At 34.6% G+C, this 25243-nt stretch overlaps 1 protein-coding gene across 18 annotated transcripts in view; it reads left to right on the top strand.

Moving 5' to 3' along the window:
- The window catches only part of SPEF2 (sperm flagellar and cilia associated 2), a 72955-nt gene that overhangs the window by 17257 nt on the left and 30455 nt on the right, over positions 1 to 25243 (top strand). For 16 of the 18 annotated variants that reach the window (XR_014951665.1, XR_014951666.1, XR_014951668.1 and 13 more), the window contains 16 exons: positions 1138 to 1325; positions 2568 to 2736; positions 7180 to 7396; positions 7860 to 7990; positions 8206 to 8272; positions 8768 to 8853; positions 9642 to 9745; positions 10234 to 10481; positions 11942 to 12047; positions 12817 to 12974; positions 14405 to 14592; positions 16011 to 16138; positions 16236 to 16374; positions 20856 to 20993; positions 23287 to 23447; positions 24353 to 24530. Coding sequence is in view for 13 of the 18 variants with exons in the window: in XM_031507294.3 (XP_031363154.3) it covers positions 1138 to 1325; positions 2568 to 2736; positions 7180 to 7396; positions 7860 to 7990; positions 8206 to 8272; positions 8768 to 8853; positions 9642 to 9745; positions 10234 to 10481; positions 11942 to 12047; positions 12817 to 12974; positions 14405 to 14592; positions 16011 to 16138; positions 16236 to 16374; positions 20856 to 20993; positions 23287 to 23447; positions 24353 to 24530 (2406 nt within the window). In the remaining 5 variants the exon portion in view is untranslated. The remainder of the gene's footprint in view (positions 1 to 1137; positions 1326 to 2567; positions 2737 to 7179; positions 7397 to 7859; positions 7991 to 8205; positions 8273 to 8767; positions 8854 to 9641; positions 9746 to 10233; positions 10482 to 11941; positions 12048 to 12816; positions 12975 to 14404; positions 14593 to 16010; positions 16139 to 16235; positions 16375 to 20855; positions 20994 to 23286; positions 23448 to 24352; positions 24531 to 25243) is intronic. The other 2 variants (XM_085567869.1, XM_085567872.1) reach the window with 2 other exon arrangements.

The raw sequence follows: 25243 nt of genomic DNA on the forward strand, positions 1-25243 counted from the left end.
GACTTCGGGACTTTTCTAGGGACGTGATGATTTAGTAGTAAATATATTCTTTTGTCTTTGTTCAAAGTCACAGCTATAAGCAATGAGGATGTAACTGTAAGTGTGGGACTGAGTATATTTTGTACTGTGTTAAAAGTTTGGGGGAATTTTCCAGGGAGAAAGATCTACCTGATCCAGTGAAAGGTGGGCCTGCCCACAGCAGCAGGTTTGAACTTTAGGTGGCCTCTAAAGGTCCCTTCAAACCCAAACCATTCTTGATGGTTCAAGTTCCATGATCCTGTAATAAGGTATAAAGCTGAGTAACTGAAAGTCTGATTTTTCTTCCATACTGATTTTAACTTTGTAGGAAGGCACAGTTTCACAGAGGCAAGAGGACAATAACCTAAGGTCCTGTTACAGGAATCATGTTCTTAATTTCATTTAGATATGATCTGGTTTTGAAAAATGCTGGAGTAGTTTCACTCATGAGTGCTAATTTCTGCTTTGAAGCTTTAAGTTGATTAAAAAGATTTATAATTGTGTGGAAAATTGCCAAGTGCTATGCTCATAGTAGGTCATAATGTAATATTAGATTTCTTTTTTCTCCTGTCAACTCCAAATCTTCCAACACAGCTGGAATCCTGTGTAATCAGCAGCTATAGCTATTGATTACTTCACCTCTTTAAGTATGCTTTCAGCCACCACCACAGGAGGTGGTGATGGAGCACACCACTATAGGAACTACTGACAATTTTCTACCATGACCAGAAATCTTTCAAAGATTGAACAACATCAATAATATGAAATTATTTGAAGATCAGAATCTAGTAAGATAAATTACATGTTCTAAACAGGTTGTTACACTGAAAGCTGCAATTTCACTGCCCTCAGGGACTGAATATGTCTTAATCTGTTTGTCATAAAAGAAGTAATGGGTTTTTCCTTTATTCTAGTTTAGAAAGCAAACAAATGGGAATTTATAAAGTGAATAAAAATGTTTAGATTTGTTTATGTGTTAGTCTTCCTGCTGGCTATGCAACTCTGGTGAGAATCGAGCTGTTTCTGTTTCTCTAAGTTAATTTTAATTTTCAAGACTGTGTACCTCTGCACTTTCACTTTCTCTGCAGACTTAATTTTTTTCCTTAAAAACAATTCTAGGCTCTTGCAAAACAAGAAACTATTGATAATGAAGAACAAATAACCAGAGAAAGAGAATACCATGAGAAAATTTCTGCCGAAAGAGCTCAGGCACGCTATAAAAAGCATTATTCTATATGTTGGGAAATGGTAGGCCAAATCATTGATATGTCAACAAAAGTAGGTGAATATCGTCAACTGACAAACAAGTGAGTATGCAGCAGCTAGGCAAAAATAATAGCTGTTAGGCTGCATTAATCAGACTGGTTTAAGCATTAGAGCAAATTATATAGTTTCTCAGATATTTTACATGGCAGCTGCAATGGCAACATGTTAGAATGGTGACCTTATTTTCATGTGAGAATTCACTGGTGTGTAATACAGAGTGAACTAATGCATAATTTCTTGAAAACTCAACTAACTTGAATTCTTAGGAGACCAAAATCCACAGTTTGTGGAACTGCTGATTTCCTTTCTTATTAAAAAATTCCTTAGTTAAAAGTCAAAACTGAATGGTGCTCATCTCATCCTAGTTTGCTTCACTAGGTGAACACTTCCTCAGAATAATACAAACAGGATGAATTTCCCAAGATTCATAAACTTCCTGGAGTTTATATAAACATCAATTGAGCCCAGATACTTCTGAGTCCTCCAAGCTGCGATTCCCTCTTCTGATATGCCCTAGTTGCACAGGGTTTCTGAGAAGGTCCTACAAAGGCAGTGATCTCCAAGCAGTGCAGATCACTGTACACAAGCCTGTGCTGTAAAAGTGTTTCAAGTATCATGGAGTGGGGTGTTTTGGCTGTGGTTCTTTCATTAATGTTCAGTGATTTGATTTGGGCTTAGACTTACAGTATTAGAAAGTATGCCAAAATCTTACTGCTTTTTAGTGTAATAGTATGTTAAAATAATAAAAGTGTAACCGTATGAAATACACATTATTATATTTTCTGTAAATTATATAAATTTAGGCTTATTTAGTATGTGGTACAATAGTCAGCCTAGCCACACAGTTCAGTGAAATGACTAAAAAAAGAAAGGGTTTGAATCATATAATTCTGAATTAATTTTGACTTTGAGAAAAAGATATTCTATAGATGTTTTTGGCAAGAGGAGACTTTACACCACAAAAGGAAAGAATATTTTTGGGCAGGGAAACGTAGCAATAGCAAAACTATTACTTCACAGCTCCTCTAGCCAAATGTTGTGTGAGGACACAATGGTGAAAACACTGAAGCCTACAAGTGCCTACAGCTGTCATAAAAGCAAACAAACACTTACAAGAGGTTATAATAATTACTGGACGCATTATAAACTATAACTGATTTAGCATATGCTTGTTTCATGATTGGAATTCTTGTAAATTTGGATACAGTATTGTCAAATATCCAACCATCTAATTTTTGGTTTAAAACTTTTTTTTTCTTTTTCCTTTTTTCATTTTTATGCAGCCATATTCCACCAAAGCTCATGATGGATTGGAAGGAACTTTTTTTAAATGGAAAACCAATATATGAACAAGCCTCAATTCAACCTTTGCCAGATGAACCTAGCCCAGAACAATTTGTAGAGCTGAATAAACTGAGTCTGTTAGATGAAAAAGATTATGGTGAATACAAGGTACACCAAACTGATAAGGCATAATGGAAGATAATACACCTTGCTTTGTAATAATCATAAACTTTATGTTATGATCTTGCATTTTTTTCTATTACTGGTTTCTATTGTTAAATTTAGAGAAACATTTTCTTTTCATTTCCTGATGTTTTTATATGAAAACTATATTTGATGTTAATTGCAGTTGTAATTCTGTTTCTATATATAACCTTGATTATATTTCTTGAGTCGTAGGACCAGCATGTTAATTGCAATGCAGTGAATTTTCAGCTAATTGGAATTTAAACGTATAATTAATATTACCAGATTGGAAAATGAAACAGAAAGTAACCAGTAAAACCAGTAAAATTAAATACTAGACATGTTACAAAACCTGAACTTTTAATTTCATCAATTTTGAGTGAAAGCTCTCTTCACAAGATTTATTGGCTTGAGTGAACTATTTGTTTTAATACAGTAACGTTTTTTAGAAATTATTAAAAATAGCTGGCATTTTTCTTAATCTTTTGTTAGAATACAAGTAAATATTTTTCAGCATATATTAACTTCGTCAACTTTTCAATACACCAATGTTATTTTAAAATTGAAAAATTAAGGTTTGTTAGTTCCTTATTAAAATGTATTGTACAGTTTTTTCAAAATTATATTCATTATTATATTCAATAAATACCACTACATATTTAGGCTTTTCAAATAGCCTGGTGAGTAGAATGTGACAAAATCATGGCAAATATCCAGTTTTGTTCCTGTTGGGGATTTATAGCTACAATATATGTTTGATTTTTATCCACATCCTGAGCAACTTGGTACATTTTTGTTTTGCAGTGACTATAGATGTTCATTATGAGTTTCTGTGGTGAATGTCTGAAAGCTCAGTTTACTGTAGCTTTATTTTTAACATATGCTTTTGTGATTTATCTATTTATAAGGTCCTTATTCACAGCAGGCTAATTCATGTATGAATTTTGTGATTATTTTCTTAGGTGAAAAAAGAGCTATACACAAAGTCAGCAAGGAGGACATAAAAGACAGGCAGGAAACAGAGAGTACTAAAGAAAAATTAATTTTTACAGTCATATTTTTGTTTACATTATGAAATCTCAGTAATCTCCTCCAAGTGTAACATCACTGAATGTCACAAAAATTTATTGACCCATTTAAAGACCTTTTTTTTCCTGCCAGGCTATTTCAAATTATTTAATAATTAATTTTTTCCCAGATATTGTTAGTCTTATGCCTTTCTGAATCATTATTAAAATTTTTTTGAATCATTATTCAAAAACTGGCTTCATATGACATGTGAAATTGTTGGCACCAGTTCATACTTATGTCTTCTAAAAACCTAAGTGAACAGCTAATTCTTTTAAAGTCTTACTTATAGATAAAAATTTGTTGGCAGATAATTCTCACAACATTTGTGCAGATTTTCATAATGTTTGTGAAATGGAATGTTTGTCCTGCCAGGACAGGCAGTTTGGCATCTCTCAAGAATACCTTGCCTACATTAGGCACACTAGCTAAAAGTGTCAAATATATTTGATAAAATACCAGGAAGTGCAGTGCCGTCAGTCCATTGCATGTTACATATTACATTTTATTGTGAGAATATTTTTCAAAACTACCATGTTATAAACCGTGGCTAATGACTTAGTAAATTAACACAATAACCAAAAACCAAACACAGCATTAGGTACTGCTCAAATAATTTCTGGTTTCATTCAAAAGTATTGATCAGGAGTTACATATCTCCCACCTGGATGCCTGAAAAGTTGTTTCTGACAGGTAAACTATTTTACCTTATGACAAGTACAGTCTAGCAATTTTCTGGTTAAAAGGGCAAGATAACTGAAAAGTGGGGGAACCCATTTCACTTGGAATTATTTTTTTCTAGAGATCTAATAGAATTTAAATCAACTGATTCATCTCTGCCTATAGGTTTAAAGAAAATTTATGCAGATAGTGCAAATATTTGGGGTTTTTTTAAGGATGTCTTTTCAATTACACATGAAGAAGTATGTTTTCTGAGAGGTGATAGAGAGGGAATATGGTGCAACCCCAAAATATTTACCTTATTTGTTTTTACTGATTAAAAATAAGTGAGTTCTACTTCTAATTAATGAAATTGGTTTTTTCTGCCTAGCAGATGTGTTCAAAGTCAGCATTGATCATGTTCTACTAGTAGAATGTATGCTATGGCAATAAGTGGTTCAGATAATAAATTCTGGAAAATGCTGCATATTCTACCCAGAAGATAAGTTCAAAACCTTATCTTTGAGTAGAACTTTAGCATTGCCCACTTCTGTTTATGGTGATAAAATATTTCATTTATAGAATGACACAATTGTTTGGATTAAAGGTTTGTGAAGGTTATTTGCTTAAAGCAGGGCCAACTTCTGAGTCAGGTAAGGTTGCTTAGCATCGTTTGTTCAACTTTAAATTATTCCAAGGGCAGAGATTTCACATACTCTCTGTGCAATCTTTTCTCATGCTTTACTAGTCTCATTGTGAACCAGTTTTTTTCTTCCTTTTTCCCTGCTTGGAATGTTCTTGGCTGAAACCTCCGACTTTGCCTTCAAAGCTTTGTTGTGCACCCAAAATTAAGTGACAAACTAGAATCTAGTAGGAAATATTATTAGTCTACACATTTCCAAACAGCTGTTTAATATCCTCCAACCAAATGAATGTTAATACAGGACTAGTATTATTCTGTGTACAGAAATCTTTTACTGTCTCACAGGATAATCTCCAGGACAGCAGGACTTTCCTAGTGCTATAAGATATGAAACTGATAGAGTAAAAGTACAGTTCTGTGTTCCATTCTTTGGACTACATTCTTGCATTCTTCCAGTGTGGTTTTCAGTAAAATTATGTTTACTAGTAAAATTTAGTAAATCATACAACTCCTAAATTTATGTTTATCTAAGAGTAGATGAACTGGAAGTTTCTACTTGTTATTTTGAGTATTTGAATTTGTTTGAGTTGTTGGCTTTGGTTTGATTTTTTTTCTCTCTATTGAATGTGTATTAGGCAAATACATATATTTGAAATCTCTATTCATGAAATTTTCAGAGATTTAAAAGTGATACTGGGCAATAATGTTGCCCAATTTTAGAATGCAGAATATTAGGATAGTGGATTTCTAATACAAAAATCAAATCTGCTATTGATTATTCTATATTAGTGAAATTTTTTCATGTTTATGGAATTTAAAATGTGATATAGGAATCTGTATTAAAGCAAAGTTCTGGTAATGGGGGGCTGCAGCAGTGGCTTCTCTGAGAATCTGCTGGAAGCTTCCCCCATGTCCGACTGAGTCAATGGATGGGCCCATCACTGTCCCAGGCTGAGCCAACCAGGGATAGCAGTGACACCTCTGTGATACATTATTTAAGAAGAAAATAAAGGTTTTGTGCAGATGTCCAAGAGAAGAGAGGAGTGAGAAGGAATGAGAGGAACAACTCTGCAGACACTGAGGTCAGTGGTGAAAGATGAGGAGCAAGTGCTCCATGCTTAGTTGTTGAGATTCTGCTGCAACCCATGGAAGCTCATGGTGATGCAGAGATCCATCTGCAGCCCTGGAGGACCCCACACTGGAGCAGGTGGATGTGCCTGCAGGTGGTGGTGGAGCAGGTTCCTGGCAGGACCTGTGGCCCATAGAGAGAGGAGCCCAGGCTGAAACAAGTGTGCTGGCAGGACTTGTGACCATATGGGGGACCCAGCCTGTTCCTGGAAGGCTGTACCCCATGGAGGGGACCAAGCTGAAGCTGTTTGTGAACTATAGTCCATGAGAAGGACTCAGGCTGGATATATTGGTGGAGGACTGGCTCCTGTGGGAAGGACCACATGCTGGAGAAGATGAAGATTCCTCTCTGAGGAGAAAGAAGCAGCAGGACCAACATGGTGAATTGAACATAACCTCCATTCCCTGTTCTCCTGCTCTGCTGGGCAGGAGGAGCTACAAAATTTGGAATAAAGTTTAGCCTGGGAAGGAGGGAGGGCTAGGGGGTGTTGTTTGTAGGATTTCTTTTAGTGCTCACTATCCTGCTCTGATTTTGATTCATAAGAAATTCAGTTTCCCCAGGTCAAGTCTATTTTGCCCATAATGGTAACTGGTGAGTGATCTCTTAGTGTCCCTAAATCATGAACCTTTTGTTGTATTTTCTCTATGGCATCCATCCAGAGGCAGAATCCAAAATCATAAACATGAAAATGTTTATGTAAGTACTTGACTCTCAACTAGTTATTAGCAAATATCAATAAATACTTACTGATTATGACATTATTACAGGTTTTAATGAGGTTCTGTTCTAAAAGCTATGTTATTATTGAGTACTATTCAAATCTTATTATTTTATGTATTTTTAATGTAAATAGGTACATATATTTAGAAATATGGAAGGCAAGATTATAGTAATATTGAGATTTGTTACTTTATCGTTTATACAGAGTATGACAGGGGAATGGAGCCCAACTGAAGAGAACAGTGAAAACAAACCTCCTCTTAATAATAACATATTGGGTCATGTGCTTCGTAGACTGATGGAAATGTTCTATCCTCCAAAACCCAAATCTTCACGTGAATTTCCTTCATTTCCCATCAAGGGATGTGTTTTGGGAAAAATGTTTAGTGGAAAAACTACCTGTGCAAAGTTTGTTGAAAAAGGTAGAGGTTGTTTGTTTGTTTGTCTAAAATTCTTTAAAGTATTTATGTTAAAATACCACTCTTATGTTAAAATTGTTTGGGCAAATCCTTGCATTAATAATTCTTGAACCTCAGATGCATCTGTATTTTGCTGGGGTTGGTTGCATATCATTCCTTTGTTATATGCCAAAATAAACTTAGAAACACTGGAACTTGAAAGTAATATTAATATTGTACTGTGATGTTAATACTACTTCATTGAGAATTGGAAAATGCTTTTGTTAAACATCTTTGGAGATACTAGCTTTAGAAGAGACTAGCAAGATAGCTATGTGATTGTTGATAAATACTGTGAAGTAGTTATAGAGAAGAGTGAAAACAACTTACATTGGAAGCTCAAATTAAATAATTAATTTAACTGCTTGTAATAGTTTGTATGTATACTCAATTCACATTGTAGCTATCTAATATTTTTGTGTATTAGTTTGCAATATTCAGGTACTATCTGTTGGTGCTCTGGTTCAGGAGGCCATTGAAGCTTTTCTTAATAACGAAATGAAAAGTGAACCCAGCATAATTTCTCAGGAAGTAGAGAGTTCTGGAGAACAAAATGAGGTAAGTATATTCCCTAGTTTTTGTCTTGGCTCTAACAGGTAGAATGAGATGTGTAAGGAAAAAAAGCATGTTTGAGTTTTTTTACTAAATTTCAAACTTAATGCTAAGTTTTGACAGGTAAGACTGGAAGAATCAGCTTGAATTTACAGACTTGTTTTTTTTTTCTGAAGATGTAATTTTCATTCTAATCCATTTCCTGTCATATTTGATACAAGGCCCAGGACAACTTACTGAATTCACCACCAAATCTTCTAGAGGAACTCCAAACAGAACCCACCACAGGTAAGTATTTCTTGCTGCACAGATCTTCCTGTGTGTCGCAGGGGCTTGGGATACCTCAGTCTTTTGCATGTCTTGGCAGACATTTTCCCCAGCCCTCCTTTTGTGGAGAGGTCTGCAAAAGCCCTTTTCATTGCTCCTCTGCCTAGACATAAGACAAGGCCTTTTCCCCATGAGGACAGCCAAAGACTGAAACAAATTTTCTGGAGAGGTAGTGTAGTCTCCATATTTGTAGGTTTTCCAGATCACATAGGGTAAACATCTGAGAAACATGGTCTGACTTTATAACTGATGCCACTTTGAGCTAAAGGTTCTATTTGAACTAGGTGACATTGAGAAGTTGCTTCCTACCTGAATTTCTCAATGCTTCTATGATTCTAACAGTTTTATATACCTTCTGTATTGATTTGTTCAAAGAATAATAACAAGCCATGTACTTTCATTCTTTATCTGTAATAATGAATTTGATAGTAATAGCATCATCAATCTTTATTTTAGAACCTATTTTAGACTATTGTCCTATTGAAAAGGATCCATCCCAGGAAGAATTTGAATTGGATAGCAGTCAGGATGGCCTATCCAAGGTTGGTAGTCCAATTTTAGTTTCTTCTTTATAAAAATATGTTAGTTAAAATAGTTAAGTGAATTAAATGGTGATACATTTTCATCATTCTGAATTACTGAAATCAGTTCAAGCATTTTCTGTATTTTCTGAAATATGAAAAGGGGTTATTGTGAAAATCTGTTTTTCTGTATGTTGCTTAGAGTGGTACATCATGTTAAAATTCTATATTTTCTTGTGAAATCTCATTTTTACATAAGATGTGGTATTTTCTATGACATTTCTGGGTTGCAAAAATGTACTTCTGCTTGCTGCTGCCAAGCAGATTATTCATCCCATGACAAGGTTTCTTTTCTTTATGTTAAAAATGCTTAATTCTGCAGTGATTTCTTTGGCCTACTGCTCATTCAAAATTACTTCCAAAGCTAAGATATAAAAGAATCCTTGTAAAACGAATGAATTTATGTGATGATGTATGAAATTATTGGTGGTAGTGGAAATCAGAATAAACTGAGAACCAGAACACTTAGTTTTAATATCTTGGCATTCATAGCCTTGGTTTCTCTAGCTTGGTTTTTCTCAGCATTTTTGTAGTGTAATCATGGATGTCAGCTGGAGATTCCAATTAAACTGGGAATTTTTTACAATTAAAACTATTCTCCTTAAAGGACCTCCAACTATTGAACAGCCACCACCCCAATATAAATAAATAAATAGTATGTGATAGAAAATGTGGAGTCATACACTTTTCAACAACTCTTTTCAATGACTGTTATGGATATTCTGAGCATACGTTGCACTCTTCCACAGCTATCTGTACGTGCCCAACTTGGTGCTGCATCACAGAAATGGCTGAAGAACGGAAAAAGTGTTCCTGATGAATTACTAATAGACATCCTATTGGAAGCCATTGCGTATGAAATTGTATAGATACTTGGTTTTATCTACTCTTGTTTGACAGTAAATTGTCTCAACTACCCTGAAGCGCAGTTAGCACTTAAGTTCCTATATGAATATCATTTAAGTTGTATTACTCCTATTAGTATACTGTAAGTTACAAAATAGATTTTCCTATTCATTACTTCAGCAAAAAAGTTATTTGAAAAATCTTAAATTATACCTCTGATCCGTCTCTGTTGAGTGGTTTTGAAATCTGTATTTAGCAAGACAGCAAAATTTGTTTTGTTTCTGATTTTTTTCACATTAATTAGACTTGATGTTATTTTCTTCTGATTTAAAATCCATTACTTTACAGTCTAATAATATCTGTCATATTCTGTATGCATAAGGAAATTTAATATACTGAATTAAGAATGGATGGTGGCTAGAGCAAGCTGTTCTTTCAGTTTTATTATTAAGCTATCATTTCACTGTGTAATTCTGGTTCTTCATTTCCTTTTAGCCAAATACCACCAGAGAAGGGGTGGATTGTGGAGGGGTTTCCAATGACAATTAATCAGGCAAAGCTATTTGAAAAATCCTATACAGGGATTGATGTAGAAGCAAAAGATCCAATTTCTGAAAAGCTGTCCCTTGCTATAGATCCCAGAGCCCCTAATGAGCCTCCTCCTACCTCACCTGCATTTGATGTTTCTATATTATTGGATATTTCAGACAGTCTGGTACTGAAACGTGCAGCTAACGTGAAGTGTAAGTTTCCAATTCCTATTAACAAAGTAAAATGACAAGCAGTAAGTTGTAGTTATTAATGCAAAATAGCATTACTGGACAATTTGTGTATATCTCACAGTATCACTTTAGTTAATTGTGCCTTGAATACTTCCAGGTTATTTCAGATACTTCTGTTTGTTTCAGTCAAAGGCAGATAAGAAGTGTGCAAGTGCATATGTATATGCTCTTTTGTATTTATACGCTCTTGTACAGTTCACTTTTGTATTTGAACTCTAACTACAGCTGAGATAGCAGAGTGGGCAGTGTTAGATATCACATAAAACAGCAGCTGGAAAAAAACTGCAAGTTATAACAGATTCAGAATATACTGCATTACAAATGAGTGTCTGTAAATCGCATTTTTCTTCAGGAGGCACACCTAGAAAGGGAAAAAGGAAATTATAAACAGAGGGATGTGTCAATATTCATTCGCTGAGAGTGCCAGAATAAATTCCCTATTGATTACTGCCTTTGCCTTGTCTTCAGTTATTCAGTGAATGATCAGAAATCTAAGTCAATTCTGGCCAACCGAGGCAAAGGCATTAAAGGCTTTTTGAAAGCTGTTTCACTTCCAGACCACAAATTTAAGACCTTGGTGAAGCAGAAGTTTTTTAGTGAGTATGTCATGTATTATTCAAATTATGAGGAGATTCTTCTTTGTTGTTTTCATTGCAGTGCATAGATGGCAAATAGCTTGAGTTAAAGCACCATTTACATTTAGCTTTTATGTATGGGTAGGAGTGAGGATGGGACAAAATCTCTGAAGCTTTTGCTAAAAATATGGTGAGGATAAATGTTCAGACACTTGAAAATTGCTGATTTTAAGATCTTGTGCTGCCAAAACATTTGTAACATGTGGTTATATTTAATATAATCTCAGAAATACAAATAGAATTTCTTTCATATGATGTAAATGATAGAGTCAACAGAATAATTAAAAATCTTAAAAATTAATCTTAAAAATAATTAGAAATTAGAATTCTTTTAAAATAGTGTATTTCTAATGAATTAAAGACTTCTTAAAATTTAAACAAGACTCAGAAAGAGAGAATGCCTTGTCTTTTCATTAACTGGAATGTCCATTCATTGTGAAAAGTAGGCACTTTGGATGAAATTGGGGAAAATATCTTCTAATTGGTAGAGTAGATACACCTGAAACAGTTGCCCACAGGAAAGCTCCATCTCTTCAATTGTGGGGAGATTTTTATGGCTGAAAAGCATCCATTAGGAAATGTTAGTGCTATAATTTGCTATGCACTTTAACAGAGTAAGAGGCAGGACACCCTGTTGGTGTTGGCTGGTACCCAGCTTTTAAGTTACAAAATGTAAGATCAAGGAACACTGAATTTGTTCTTAAAATTATTATCTTAGTTTGGGTGAATAACTGTCTGAATAATTGCCTTTTTCAATATATGCTTATATATTGGTTTTCCACACAGTAGATAAAAGAAAGGCATCTCAGGCTGAACAGAGCAGCAATCAAAATTCAGATGCCCAGTTCCTAGAAGAGAAGATTGACTTGGCCAGGGAGCAGGTGCTACATAGGTAAGTTACATGAAGTACAAAAATAATACTTCAGCTACGTATAGGCATATAACTGATCTGAATCTCATATGTGATCTTGGACAACACTTACATGCTTAAAGTTAAGAATTTACTTAGAGCTTTCTATAATGTGGAGCCTAAAGAATATTTTCATTTTCTGCACAATATAAGTTCTCCTGGAAAATAAGAATTCTTGTGTTTTGATTTTCCAGGGTATTGTTCGATGGAGAATTTAGTTTTTAGGTATATTTTGCATTAACTACATGTATACATTCTATATATATGTGTGTGCACTTATATCTGAGGTCTGTCACATATGTGACTGCCCTTAAATAAATACGCTTGAGTTAGAGATTTTGTAAAATGTTATTTTCCACTTCAACATTTAGAAAGACAACTTAGTTTTCTAATTTAAATTGAATCACTAGATGTTTAACGTTACATAAAGAGGAAAATAAAAAAAAATCTTCCTTCTGAATATTTGATACTTGTAACTGTTTCAGACTATTATATTATGTGTTACTATTGATTTAATTGTGATATTAGAAAGTAAATATAGGTTGTGACATGAACGAGTAAGAAATAAATTTTTAGTTAACAATAAAATTTTGAAAACTTTCTTATATTTAAAATGATGGCATTGATGTGGGTGGAGTTGTTTTAGTCTTAAATTAGATTATCTGCTTTTTGTTTTAGTTATCAATTTTAGAAAATGTTTTGTTTTCCATTAGTTAAGTTTTAATTTCATACCTTGATACGATTTTTGTAGAATTTCAGGCTTCCTAAAGACATGGCCAAAATTAGAGAAATGGTTTTCAGTCCATCAAAACAATCTAGTGAAAGTAAATGCAGAGACAGAAGAAAGTCTTGTGTGTGAAACAGTGAAGGAAATTATAATAGAAGAAATTGTGAAAAATCAGGATAGAAGTAAGTTTCATAGTCTTACTGTATAGAATTCAGTAACAAAAGACTGTTTTTTTTTAAATTAACACTAATAATTACTTTATAAAATTATATGTCTACATTTTTGCTGCCCCTGAAAAAAACCTGAGGATTTGCCAGTTAGTGATAACTGCACCAGAACCCTGACCTTTTCTGTTGTGCTTTCACATTTTCAGAGTATATGGACCAATTTCACATAAAATTTAAGGCATTAAGTTCTTTCTTCCTGGTTTAAAAATCACAGCCAGCATCTTCATCTAATGGATAGCATAAATATATAAGAAAGTCTCATTTGCTATTATGAACATAGAGTCAGTATCATATATCATATATCAGTAGCAGCACAAAAATGTGGGTCAGTAGAAGTGGTTTTGACAATTAATTTTGGTACATCTTTGTTTCATTTTTCTTCCTTATTACCTAGAAAAAAGAAGCATCATGTAAACCAGTAATAGTGACCTCTAAATAACTAGGTTTTTTCATAACTATTATGACAAAATCTTCATGTGGCTTCTATCACCAAAAGAAAAAAAAAAACCAAACAAACTTGAAAAGCACTAGTGACAGTAAAAGTTTATCCCACTACTCTTGTGCAAGGTTTCTAGTGCATAGGTTTCTTTTATGTTCTGGGTATATAATTAATGGCCCTGCTAGATTCAGCAGCAAAATTCCTATTGTAAATGGAGTGAAGATTTTCTAGTTAGACTCCAGCTGTAATATAAAAGTATTTAAGGGCTATTTACTCCTAAGGAAAAGTAATACCTGGGGTCAATTAATAAAGTTTAATTTCATATCTATGTTCATAGCTTCCAAGCTGTCCTTCACTATTAGGCTCATATAAGCAGAATAGAGTATCAGGTTAGTCAAATATGTTTTCCCTTTAGTGAATCCATGCTGACTACTCCTGATCAGCTTCTTGTCTTCCATGTGGATAGAGATGGTCTCCAGAATGATGGGCTTCATCACCTTTCCACGGATTGAAGTGAAACTGACTGACTGGTGTCACACAGCCCTGTGTCCTCCTTCTTGCTTGATGTGAAGATCAGGGTGACATTTGCTTTCTTCCAGTCCTCAGGCACCTCTCCTTATCTCCATGGCCCTTCAGACCATGATCATGAGCTGGGAGCTCATGTCTGCCAGCTAGCTATTGTGTCTGCGAGCTCCCTCAGCACTTGGGGATGCATCCTGTCAGGGCCCTTGGATTTATAGATGTTGAGTTTGTTTTGGTGTTAACTGATACAGTCTTCCTTGAGAATTGCTGATTTCATGAGTATATTTTTGGTGAACAGCATCTGAGTAAAGAAACAGTGAATCTGTTCCATTATTTTGAACCTGTGAGAGTAGCAGAGATGTCTAATTCTGTTTATTGATACTTCAAATATATTTGGAAGTACTAATTGCACTTTTTTATTAAGGGTCTGCTAAAGAAATTGCGCCAGAAGAAAATGTTTCATCAATTACAGATGAAGAAGTTTTACCAGTCATAGATGAAGAAGAAAAGGTTTTATCAGTTACAGATCAGCCTTCTCCCTTTCCTGAGGCACCACCAATGGTTGAACCAGGATCAGATGAATGGATTTATGTAGACGAACCACTTCCCCAGGTACACTAATTCCTGACTGAAAATCTTAAATTTTTCTTCGTGTTTTATGTATGTCCTACCTAAACCTTTTACATCATTGGATATTGGGTTTTTTCAGTATTTTTCAATAAAAGATATGCTATTACTTTGTGATAGATATACAAAGAACAGTTGCTACTAAAATACATAAAGTAAGGAATCATACTTTGAAATGTAATTTTGTTTTTTAATTCTTTGCAATTATCATGAAGAACACAGCTGCCAAAACAGAAATGCTTTTTACTATTATGAAATACTAATATAAACTTAATAGATCACTTTTCTTTTTCTGACAAGGGTGAGTTTGGATCTCATACAGAGAGTAAGAATGAGGAGAGTGTGCACTTGTCTTTCTCCTAGTATGTTTTTTCCTAATATTTTCTCCCCAAGGATATCTACTCAGATTCTAGTGATCTGAAATTTAGGGGTTTTCTGAAATTGCTGTATATCTGCATCTTGTGCTTAGTAGCTCTCAATGGATTTTTCTTCCATGACTATGTGTCTTAGTTGGTTTAATAGCTTTTTTGAAGCCATTTACTTTTTCTTCTCTGTGACACAGCTTGTATAATTATGTTAATTCTGAAAAAATATTTCTCTTTCTTCACTTTAAACTATGATCTTTGCTTGTATGATTTGGTGACCCTGATTCATGGTGACACTAATTCATATATTGAGAGATATAATGAATAATAATTCTATAATAAACCTCTGAGGGCATTTAAGACATGACAAGCATCTCTTAAATGTTCATTTTGCTGAATGTTGCTTTTGTTATCCAATCCACTTATAATCTGTTCTAGTTCTTCTGTAAATTTTTTGAGAGGAGCAGCTGGGACTGCAATGCAGTTTTTGAGATACAGATTTTTCAAGGGTGGACAATGATAATTTGAAATTTGTTCTGTAATTGTTTTCCTAATGTTTACCAGTTTTTCCTGTTAACTGCAGTCAGCTTTCATATGCTGGGTTTCCTCTGGCCATGGCCTTTATTTACATTTCAAAACAGTCAGTCAGTCAAACATCACTTTTGCAACACTAGGCAGTCAGCTTAGATTTTTATGAGCTCAAACAGCTATGAATTACCAAATTTTCTTACTTCAGTGATCATTCAGTGTCATCAATTATTTTATAAGCATATCCAAAACAGCCAATACTGGAATATTCTGCTGGAATTTCCCATTCCTTTAAAAACCTACTGCTTTTTCCCAAAGAAATTCACAGGATAAAAGTATATGTTGGTACAGTGTCTGTAATCAGCTGTAAACCAAAAGAAATACATAATGAAAAAAAATCAATAATATGATTTCATTAAATAATATTTCTGTGTATTTGATAATGCTACGGATAAATTTTTTACCAATAAATAAATCCATTAATTTTTGATGTTTTTAAAAAATTCACAGGAGATAATTGATTTTTTAGTACCTTACTGGGAAATGGTAGAAAATGCATATATGAATACAATCAAAACTGTACTTAGATGTCTAAGGGATGAACAGTACACTATAATCCATTACACATCAGATATTAGGTAAGTAAGAATAGTACCTTATTACATTAATATTAGCATTTTGTATTTTTCATGGACCATTATGTAACCCAAAAGTTGTTTTTACTGCAATTTACAGAAAAAAATTTCAAGATTATTTGAAACGTCCACATCTTAAGCAGGAGTTTGTATCTCAGTGGCAAAGAGATTTTAATTCAATTGCTGATGAGCTGCAAGATGACGAGGAAACAAAAGCTGAACTACACCAAAGGGTTACTGTAAGTAAATGACAGAAATTACAACATACCCTAGACTATTATTTGCTTGTATACAAGCTTGATATAACATGAATTATTTCCTTCTTTCTTACTCTTTACAGTTCTTCTTAAACTATGTTATTTCCTCTTGTGCATAATTTGTCCTTTAAAATTATTCCTCTGTTGCCCATAATTTTCTTACATCTTGCTGTGGTATTGTGGTACACTGTGAAATAAATATTTCTCTGCTCTCTTTTATTTTTACATTTTGTGGTTTTTAGAGATTTCACAAGTTGAATATTTCTATCACAATCTAAAAAATCTTGGCAGTATTTTATTTTTTCTGTAAATTATATATGTTAATCTATGCTTTCTAAAACAGATTCTTACAAAGTACATAGAATTTTTTGGGGTGTTTTGATTCAGGTAGCTCTTTTCTAGGTCATGTCCTAAGTGTTCTTTTTTCACAAAAATCCATAATTAAATGTCCTCACAAGTTCAGAGCCAGATTTAGTATAAGCCAAAAATAGAGCTATTTTTGAATTCATCATATTCCATTCCAGAACAGACATGATTTTTAGTTGAGTACTATCAGAAATGCTCCCCCAAAAGGAGAAAAGGAATACTGACAACATATTTAGCTGAAGGGAAGATTTGAGGAATAATGGATTAATTCATCTGCAATGGAAAAAACATTGGACCTCCTTTTCCATAGAAATATTCCAAGAAAATTGAGTACAAGATTGAAAAATCTTACATATTCCTAATTTCTACTGAATGGTATTATAAAAAGTCTAGAATCACTCTGTCCTTTATTTTAGAAAGATAAATATTTGGCCTTTTGCTCATAAGAGAAATCCCTGTTTGACATTATCCAGTTCAAATTATGTGAAGAAGAGGTTATACTTCCATATGATGAAGTGAAACTCAGATACTGTGATAAGCCTAAGCATTTTGGAGTGAATATATGATTTTCAGAATTTTTTTTTTAAATAACCCATTCACTCCTTGTGACCCCCAAACCTGTAGGTGATTGTGAAGATGATCTTCCTCTATGCTGTTAAAGCATGCTCATTGTATCTCCCTGAATGTATGAATTCTGTCAGCCATCCTTCCTTGCTGTTAGAAAGAAAGAGGAAATGAAGAGGGTGACAATCTTCATGATGTTTTTTCTCAAACTCACAGACTCCTCAACCCTTTCATCTCAGCTGGACCGTTCCTAAAATACTGGAAAATATCAGCTGTAATATCTAAAAAATAAATTTCTCTGATATCAACTGGGAAATGTAAAAAGTCACCCCATTTTGAGATGCATGTAAAATTCCTTAAAGGCCCAAAACCCAGAGAGCAGCCAAGACTTTGGCCTGATTTATGGTTTAAGCCCAGCCTTCACTCAAGCCTCACACAGCCACTGACCGCCCACCAGTGGGATGGGGGAGGGAATTGTAAAATTGAGAAAGCTCGTAGCAACAGGCAAAGCAAAAGCTGTGCACAGAAGCAAAGCAAACAAGGAAGTCATCCATCACTCTCCACGGGCAGGCAGGTGTTTGGCCATCCCCAGGAAAGCTGGGCACAATAACACGTAGTGGTGATTTGGAAAGACAGACACCACCACTCCGAGTGTCCCCTCTGCTTCCTTCTTCTCCCTCTGCTTTATACATTGAGCATGGTGCCATATGGTACCATGGCATGTCCCTTTAGTCATCTGGGGTCAGCTCTTCTAACTGTGTCCTTTCCATCTCCCTGGTACCCACAGCCCCATCGCTGGTGGGTTGGGGAGAGGAGCACAAAAGACCTCGGCTCTGTGCAAGTGCTGCTTAGCAATAAATAAATCATCCCTGTCTTATCAGCATCATTTCCAGCACAAGGCCAAACCATAACCCATACTCACTGCTCTGAATTAACTCTTCCCAGCCAAAACCAGCACACATCCTAAATATCCAAACACAGAATTACTGTGGATAAAATACACTTCAGCAGTACATATCTATCTGTCTTCCAGCAATTTCTCCAAATTCTCTCTCATTGCATTTCTATTGTTGAATATATGATCAGTTGCTTGCTCTCACTACTTCTCTTGTTCCAAATAGGAGAGACTGAGCAAATGCATCCATTTTCAGTTTTTTCACCACCTTACTACAAGAAAAGGAGAGAGAAGCTGCTTCACTCTGAAAAGAGAGGAAAAAAAGAAGATACTCATAAAACATATTTTTAGCTTCTGCCAGAGGAATATAACTATAACTCACTGTGTTCCTCTGCAGTTATCTCCATTGCCTACAGTAAATCAAAACTATGACTTAAATAATATGAAGACAAAGAGTAAAATCCTTCTTGTTACATGTTTAAGAAAGATACTGGAAAGAGCTGTACATCAGTTTGTGCAAAACATTAGTGTGGTTTTTTGTGCAATATTGCATTTATGTGAAAGTTTTTTGCGACAAAGGGGCTGCAGAAGTGGATTCTGTAAGAAAGCATGGCAGCTGTGAGAGAGAAGTGAGAAAATGTGACAAGCAGCTCTATAGTCACCAGGGACAGTGAAGAAGGAGGAAGAGGACGTGCTCCAGGCACTGGAGCAGAGATTCCCCTGTGGCCTGTGGAGAAGGTCGTGGTGATGCAGGTTGTTCCACGGAAGCCCATGGAGGACTGCAGGGAAGCAGATCTCACCCTGCAGTCCACTCGGTCCACCCAGGCTGTATCAGGTGGACATGCTGTGAAGGAGCAGCAGCCTGTGGAGAGCCCAACCAGAGCAGGTTCCTAGCAGGAGCTGTGGCCCATGGAGTATGCACACTGGAGCAGTACAGTTGTAAAGGGCTGCACACACAGCAAGGATCCACACTGGAGTGGTTGTTGAAGAACTGAAGCCTATGGGAAGGACTTGCATTAGAAAAATCCATGGAGTTTTCCATGGGAGGACCCTCACCATGGAGCAGGGAAAGAGTGGCAGATAAAAATGTATAATGAACTCACCCTAATTATTCATTCCCCATTTTTCCTATGCCATTTAAAAGAGAAAAAAGTCAGGACTGAAAAGTCTTCCCAGGCTTAAATAAGCCTGGGAAGAAGAATGGATGAGGGAAAGGTGGTTTTAGGTTTGTTTTATGTCTCATTATTCTACTGTTATTAATTGGCATTAAATTAATTGCCCCAAATCAAGTCTGTTTTGCATATGATGGTGAGTGATCTCCTCATCATTATCTTTATTCATGAACTTTTCCATCATATTTTCTCTTCCTTTTCTATGAGGAAGAGTGATAGAGCAGTTTGGTGGACAGCTGGCAGCCAGCCAAGGGCAATTCACCACTGCCAATAGATATTCACATGCCAAAATATTTTTCATCCAGTACCATGTCTTTATGTGCATAATCTACAATGTGAGCAGCCATGAATATCTGATTACCTTCACCTTGACTACCTTCTAGCCATCATTGTTGTGTTAGGTAGCCCAGGGACTTCCCTGTGGCTTTTGTCCAACAGAGGATAAGTAGCTTTATCTGAAGTCTTCAGACGGGGAGAGATACAGAATCTGACATAACAAGTTGCAGCCAAGACCTGGTGAATATGGAATCACTTCACCAGAAACCTAAGCTCCTCTCCTTTTCTTCTGTCCCAGAACAGGCCATGTCGGGTAGAAATGCCTGGTGCCAGAGACATCTCATCTTGTCTTACCTTGGCACTGTATTTAACAGCACTCTTCTCCTATAAATTCTTCTATTTAATTCCACTCTTCTTCTCTTACACATAGTGGCCTGTCACACTATTTTCATGCAGAGATGGCAATAAGGAACAAAGGGGTGCATAATGTTTTATGCTTAGTAGGCCCTCAGTGCTGTCAGTGACCCCATATTGTTATTTGACATAGTCACTAGTTGAAGAGCCCTTAATTAAATGAACATTAGGGAAAACTGGTGTGGAAGTGACTCAAGTTTAAAAAACACTTGAAATCTGACACAGTTTTCTCTGTATTTTTCATATTGCCCATCCCCTGAGAGTACTATTCTTAGTATATTAATTAGCAAACCATTCAAGTGCAGAGTTGTTGGTGCAGTTGGGAGCTTAGCTATTCATAGTTTTATATTTGTCTAGCTTAGGTAGATTCTTAGCTCTTCATAGTCTTGTATTTGTCTAGCTTAGGTAGATTCTTTGTAGACTCCTTGAAAACAAAGTTAACAATTTCCTTACTATAGCACTGACTATTTCACAAACTTTTCTTGAATTACCACAACACTCACATGAGATAAGAGAGTGGTTCCTCATTTTATTAAACATATAGAAATAGCAGAGAGAATTTTTCTCTGCCTGAGAAAAGCAAGGCTGCCTGCACACTGAACACATATCTTTGTGTTCTTCTCTCTGTCAGTCCTCTATAGGCATGTGACCTGAGCAGGTATTAATATTTATAACAGTGCAGGAAAAGCCCCAAATAGAAAGTTGCCTTCTACCCAGGCAAAAAAAAAAAAAAAAATCTTTTATAATTAATTTCCATATTTGACTTTGTGTTTTAGGATCTAAGAGATCTTCTCTGGGATATCTGTGACATCAGAAGGGAAGAAGCAGAGCTGGAACGTACTGGTATCATGAATGAAGAGTGGTTACCAGATCGTAGGGGGATTGCAATGAACCATTTCTTTACACTTATGCAGGTATGGACTGCTACAGTAAACCTGAGAGAAAATTCATATGGCTGGCTCCAAATAAGTGAAGGATTAAAAATTACTTAGGCAAATATTCATGTGTTTTCTGAATTTATAGACAAAGATAAGAGACAAAGAAGAGATGACATGCCATACATTTAACTTTGGAATACAGGAAAGAGCAAGAAAAATACCATTCTTGTTGTTCAACCCCCAGAATTTTCAATCTCTACTATATACTGCTACTTTTCGCATTTTTTGAGCTCCAATGAATCATCTTGAGTTTTGTGAAAGAAATGTTACAGCTCTTTATCCTTCTGTGATCATATTGACATTGCCTTTTAATTTATGAATTACATCATTCACAGCTCGATGTTATAGTATTTCCCATATCTCAATTTCATTTCACTGATGTAGCTTGAAATTTTATCTGCTGACTAACAAAAAGAAACCCCAAAAAATCAAGTTATGTTTTGAGATTGAGACATAATTTGCTGCTGTTGTTCAAATATTACCCAGCTTTCAGATATGTAACTTCAAAGTTTTCCAGAGTCCATTCAGTCCTGCAGTAAAGTAAGATTTCCCTGTTTACTTATGTTCTAAGTGCATAAATTTAGTTTAGAATTGGATTGGAGTGCTCTAGACTAGACTAGGCTAGACAGGCTTTTGTGCAAACTGAAGTGACCATTCTGTGAAAGTTATGGCAGATTTAAATAAGACAATGAAAACAGTGTTTTAAACACATGCCTTGTGATGCTAATTTAGCTGAAAAAGCCAGCCCTCAGCAGTTTAGGTTGGTCTTTCAGCCCTTTAATTCTCTCTGCTATTTTTATATGTTTAATAAAAAGGGGAACCACTCTTATCTCATGTGAGTGTTGTGGTAGTTCAAGAAAATTTTGTGAAATAGTCAGTGCTATAGTAAGGAAATTGCTAACTTTGTTTTCAAAGAGTCTACATAATGCCCTAAATAAAGATTTTGGGCCACTGACCCAAAAGGTCAGTGAGAGGTCAAAATATCGAATAACTGCTGACTATCTGAACCCCTCATTGGTCCTATAACTAGGATATTTATAGTCCTGAATATTTAAAAAAATTCATCTTGAACTATATACATGAAGGAGACAAAGTTATACTACAAAGCTTAAAAATTTTATTATTTTCCTTTTATGTGTAGTTATATGTTTGCAGGCCTACTTCTAACAGAATTTCATGGGCATATATGATGGAGTTCAGAGGAGATTCACTATGAATCTAATTTGATCTGTCTTTTGTGGATATGCATAACTGTTTAAAATTACTATGCTTTTTTTCATCAAGAAGAATTTAATAGAAAACATTTCTTCTTGCTTTACTTAGTACATATTTCCCAAAATAAATGAATCCTTAATCCTAAAACTACAGTACTAAAAATATAACAACTATAACTTTATGTAATAACTATTTTTCTTAGAAGCAGCCAAAAATAGGCTTCTTTGTCATTGAGTTCTCCATTTGTGGGGTTTTCTGTTGGAGGTTGCATATATTCCCCAGGTGGCTCTGTAATTGTGTAAACTTAGATTTGTATAGATGCCGTTTATCAGATTTCATTCCTTTCTATGTACAGTTATACTAGAAGATATTTCCTCCTTAACTTATGGATAAGTGCTGGTTTACACCACAAAGGTTTTATCCTTTGTTTTGTGAATGTGGTTTTGTGCATTTTCCCATGAATATTTAGTACTGTTTTGTCAGTTAGAAACTAACACCATAGTGAATCAATAAATCAAAACATGACAGGTGTTAAATGTTTCTTGAATCTTACTTAATTTCTTCTGAGATGATTCACACAAAAAGATCACAATACTTTGGTGTTCAAGATTACTTAGATCCAGAAAAACTGTATGACTTTTATAATTATCTCCATCACATAAACCTTTTTATTTTATGCTTTTAAACCTTTATTTCTTCTGAACAAGAAGATACATGTAATTTGTCAGCACTAGTGTTCTTGCTACTGGGAAATATATATTCATCAAAATATATTGTAATTAAATTTAATGCATTGAACATTATTTATTGTAAATACCTTTTCCTATTTTAACAATTAAGATTATTATTACTGCCTCGAAATGACAGTGTGAATACATTATAGATTTAAGTAGAAGTATGTATTCAATGTACTATAAATTTTAAAACAAATATGATTTTTTTCTTGCTCTCCCTCAAACTCTTTAAGATTTAGAATTGCTTCTGCTAACATGTGATAACAGAAATTTGTTCTGTGGTATGTTGAATTGCAGTCTCTTTGTCCTTTCCTCTTCAGACTGAACTGGATCGTTTCCAAGATACAAAGCGACTTCTTCATGACTATTACAGGGCAATGGAAGGAAAAATCCCAATAGAAGACGCTCAAGATTTTACTAGAATCCCATTGTTAGATATTATTAATGGAGAGCAGAAGGAAGATCAAGACAAATCAAGAAGGTAGAAATACAGCATAAAATTGAACAAATAGAACACATAAAATGAACAAATAGAATGCACTGATAAGTTTTTGGAGTATATGGAATTATGTGTGTATATTTCAAAGGATGGAGAAATAAGAAATTTTTAACCAGGGATTATAGTCATATTATGAATCTCAAAGAATTTTAAAGATTACATTTATCCATCATTTTTACTTATTTACCTGTATAATATTCACCAATGCATCACTGAATTGCAAAATATTTTAAAAGCTGCATCAGGAGGAAATCTACTATTAAAATAATGTTTCCTGCTTTCCTTTATATTGCTGATAGTTTATAGCACAATTCTCACATATGTAAAGTATTGTTGTGAAACATTAGTTGGTTTAAAATTTGTGTCAATAAATCAAATTAAATGTTACAAATTTTATGTAAATGTAAATATAATTAACTGTTATGTAATAGCAGACAAAAATCAAAGCAGCCTACAGAGAGGCACCAAGCTGAATGCCATATTAAAAGATGAGGGATACCACCTGATACTTTCACAATGTAGAAAATGCCACCAGTAATAACACCTGATTTTTTAAACTTAATTAGAGTGAATTTAGAAATTATCTGAGTAATAAAACTGTGTCTAATCCATGTGGAATTCGTCAACAGGTCACACAGTCACTTGATGTAGTTTTGCCCATCTGTTATTATTTTTAGCTGTTATACTTAAACTGGACATTTTTCTGGCCATACACACACCTCACCAAAAAGGGAAGTTCTAGTTCTTCCCTTTTTTTTTTTTTTTTTTTTTTTTGCTATTGCAAATTTGGAAATACCATTTCCATTCTTTCAGTGTATTCTCCAATGTAGATGTTAACACTTTTTATAAAGCGGTATCTAAGTTATTCCTTGTATTTTATTTTTGAGGATTCCTCTAGTTTCTTGGAAACCACCTTCACCAACTGATACCGAGTCAGAAAAGAGTGGAACTCAGAAGAGCAGTCTTAAGGCTAAGAGTTCTGAAAGTGAAGTGACCACTTGCAGGAATGATAAAAATCTTATTATTCATACATGGCAAACAGCAGTAACAGCAGTATCAGATATGGTATGGAATGTTTTATTTACTTAAAGATTTCTGGATTTTACAGTCAAAGCCCCCCCATTCAGCAGGCAGCCTAAACACATAATCTTTGCACTGTTTATCTCAGTTTCATATGTCTTGCTCCACCACTAATATTTCTGTTGAGTATGTTTGTAGTTCTATGAAGAAGATGTTGGAATCTGTGTTTTCAGCACCTCCATATTTATAACTGAGCCTTTTATTCCATTACTGAGAAATATTTCAAATGTTGCCTCTATGTATCTTCTTCCATGATAAACTCTTCTCTTATCCCTCAATAGAAGTGTGAGAAGATGGATAAGTTTAATTCTTGCTGCAGTGTTTGCTCAAACCTTTCACATGTTCAGACCTATGGTTACGTTCTTTTTTCTGTATAACTTAAAGTAAATTAGGTAAGCTTTTCAAATTGTTGATTTTTAGGTAAGATTTTTATTTTCTCTTCGATCATTTAAAATAAATAAACTTCTGCCCCCTTATCATGTAGCTGTAGGCTTGCTTTGTGTACTGTTGATTCTTGCTTTTCTATTGTTTTCCTCAAGCACAGGCAGTGACTGCAAGAATTAAATTTCAGTATGCCTCTGTCTTGCATTTTTGCTGCAGAATTTTATTTTTGATAAATAATAAAAATTTAGTCGATTAGTTATCTCCTTTTGTTTTCTTAATATGTCTACTTCTCATCAAGTACTTTCAGCAAGCAT

The sequence above is a fragment of the Lonchura striata genome, chromosome Z (genome assembly GCF_050655825.1).
Source record: "Lonchura striata isolate lonStrDom1 chromosome Z, ASM5065582v1, whole genome shotgun sequence".
Lineage (NCBI taxonomy): Eukaryota > Metazoa > Chordata > Aves > Passeriformes > Estrildidae > Lonchura > Lonchura striata.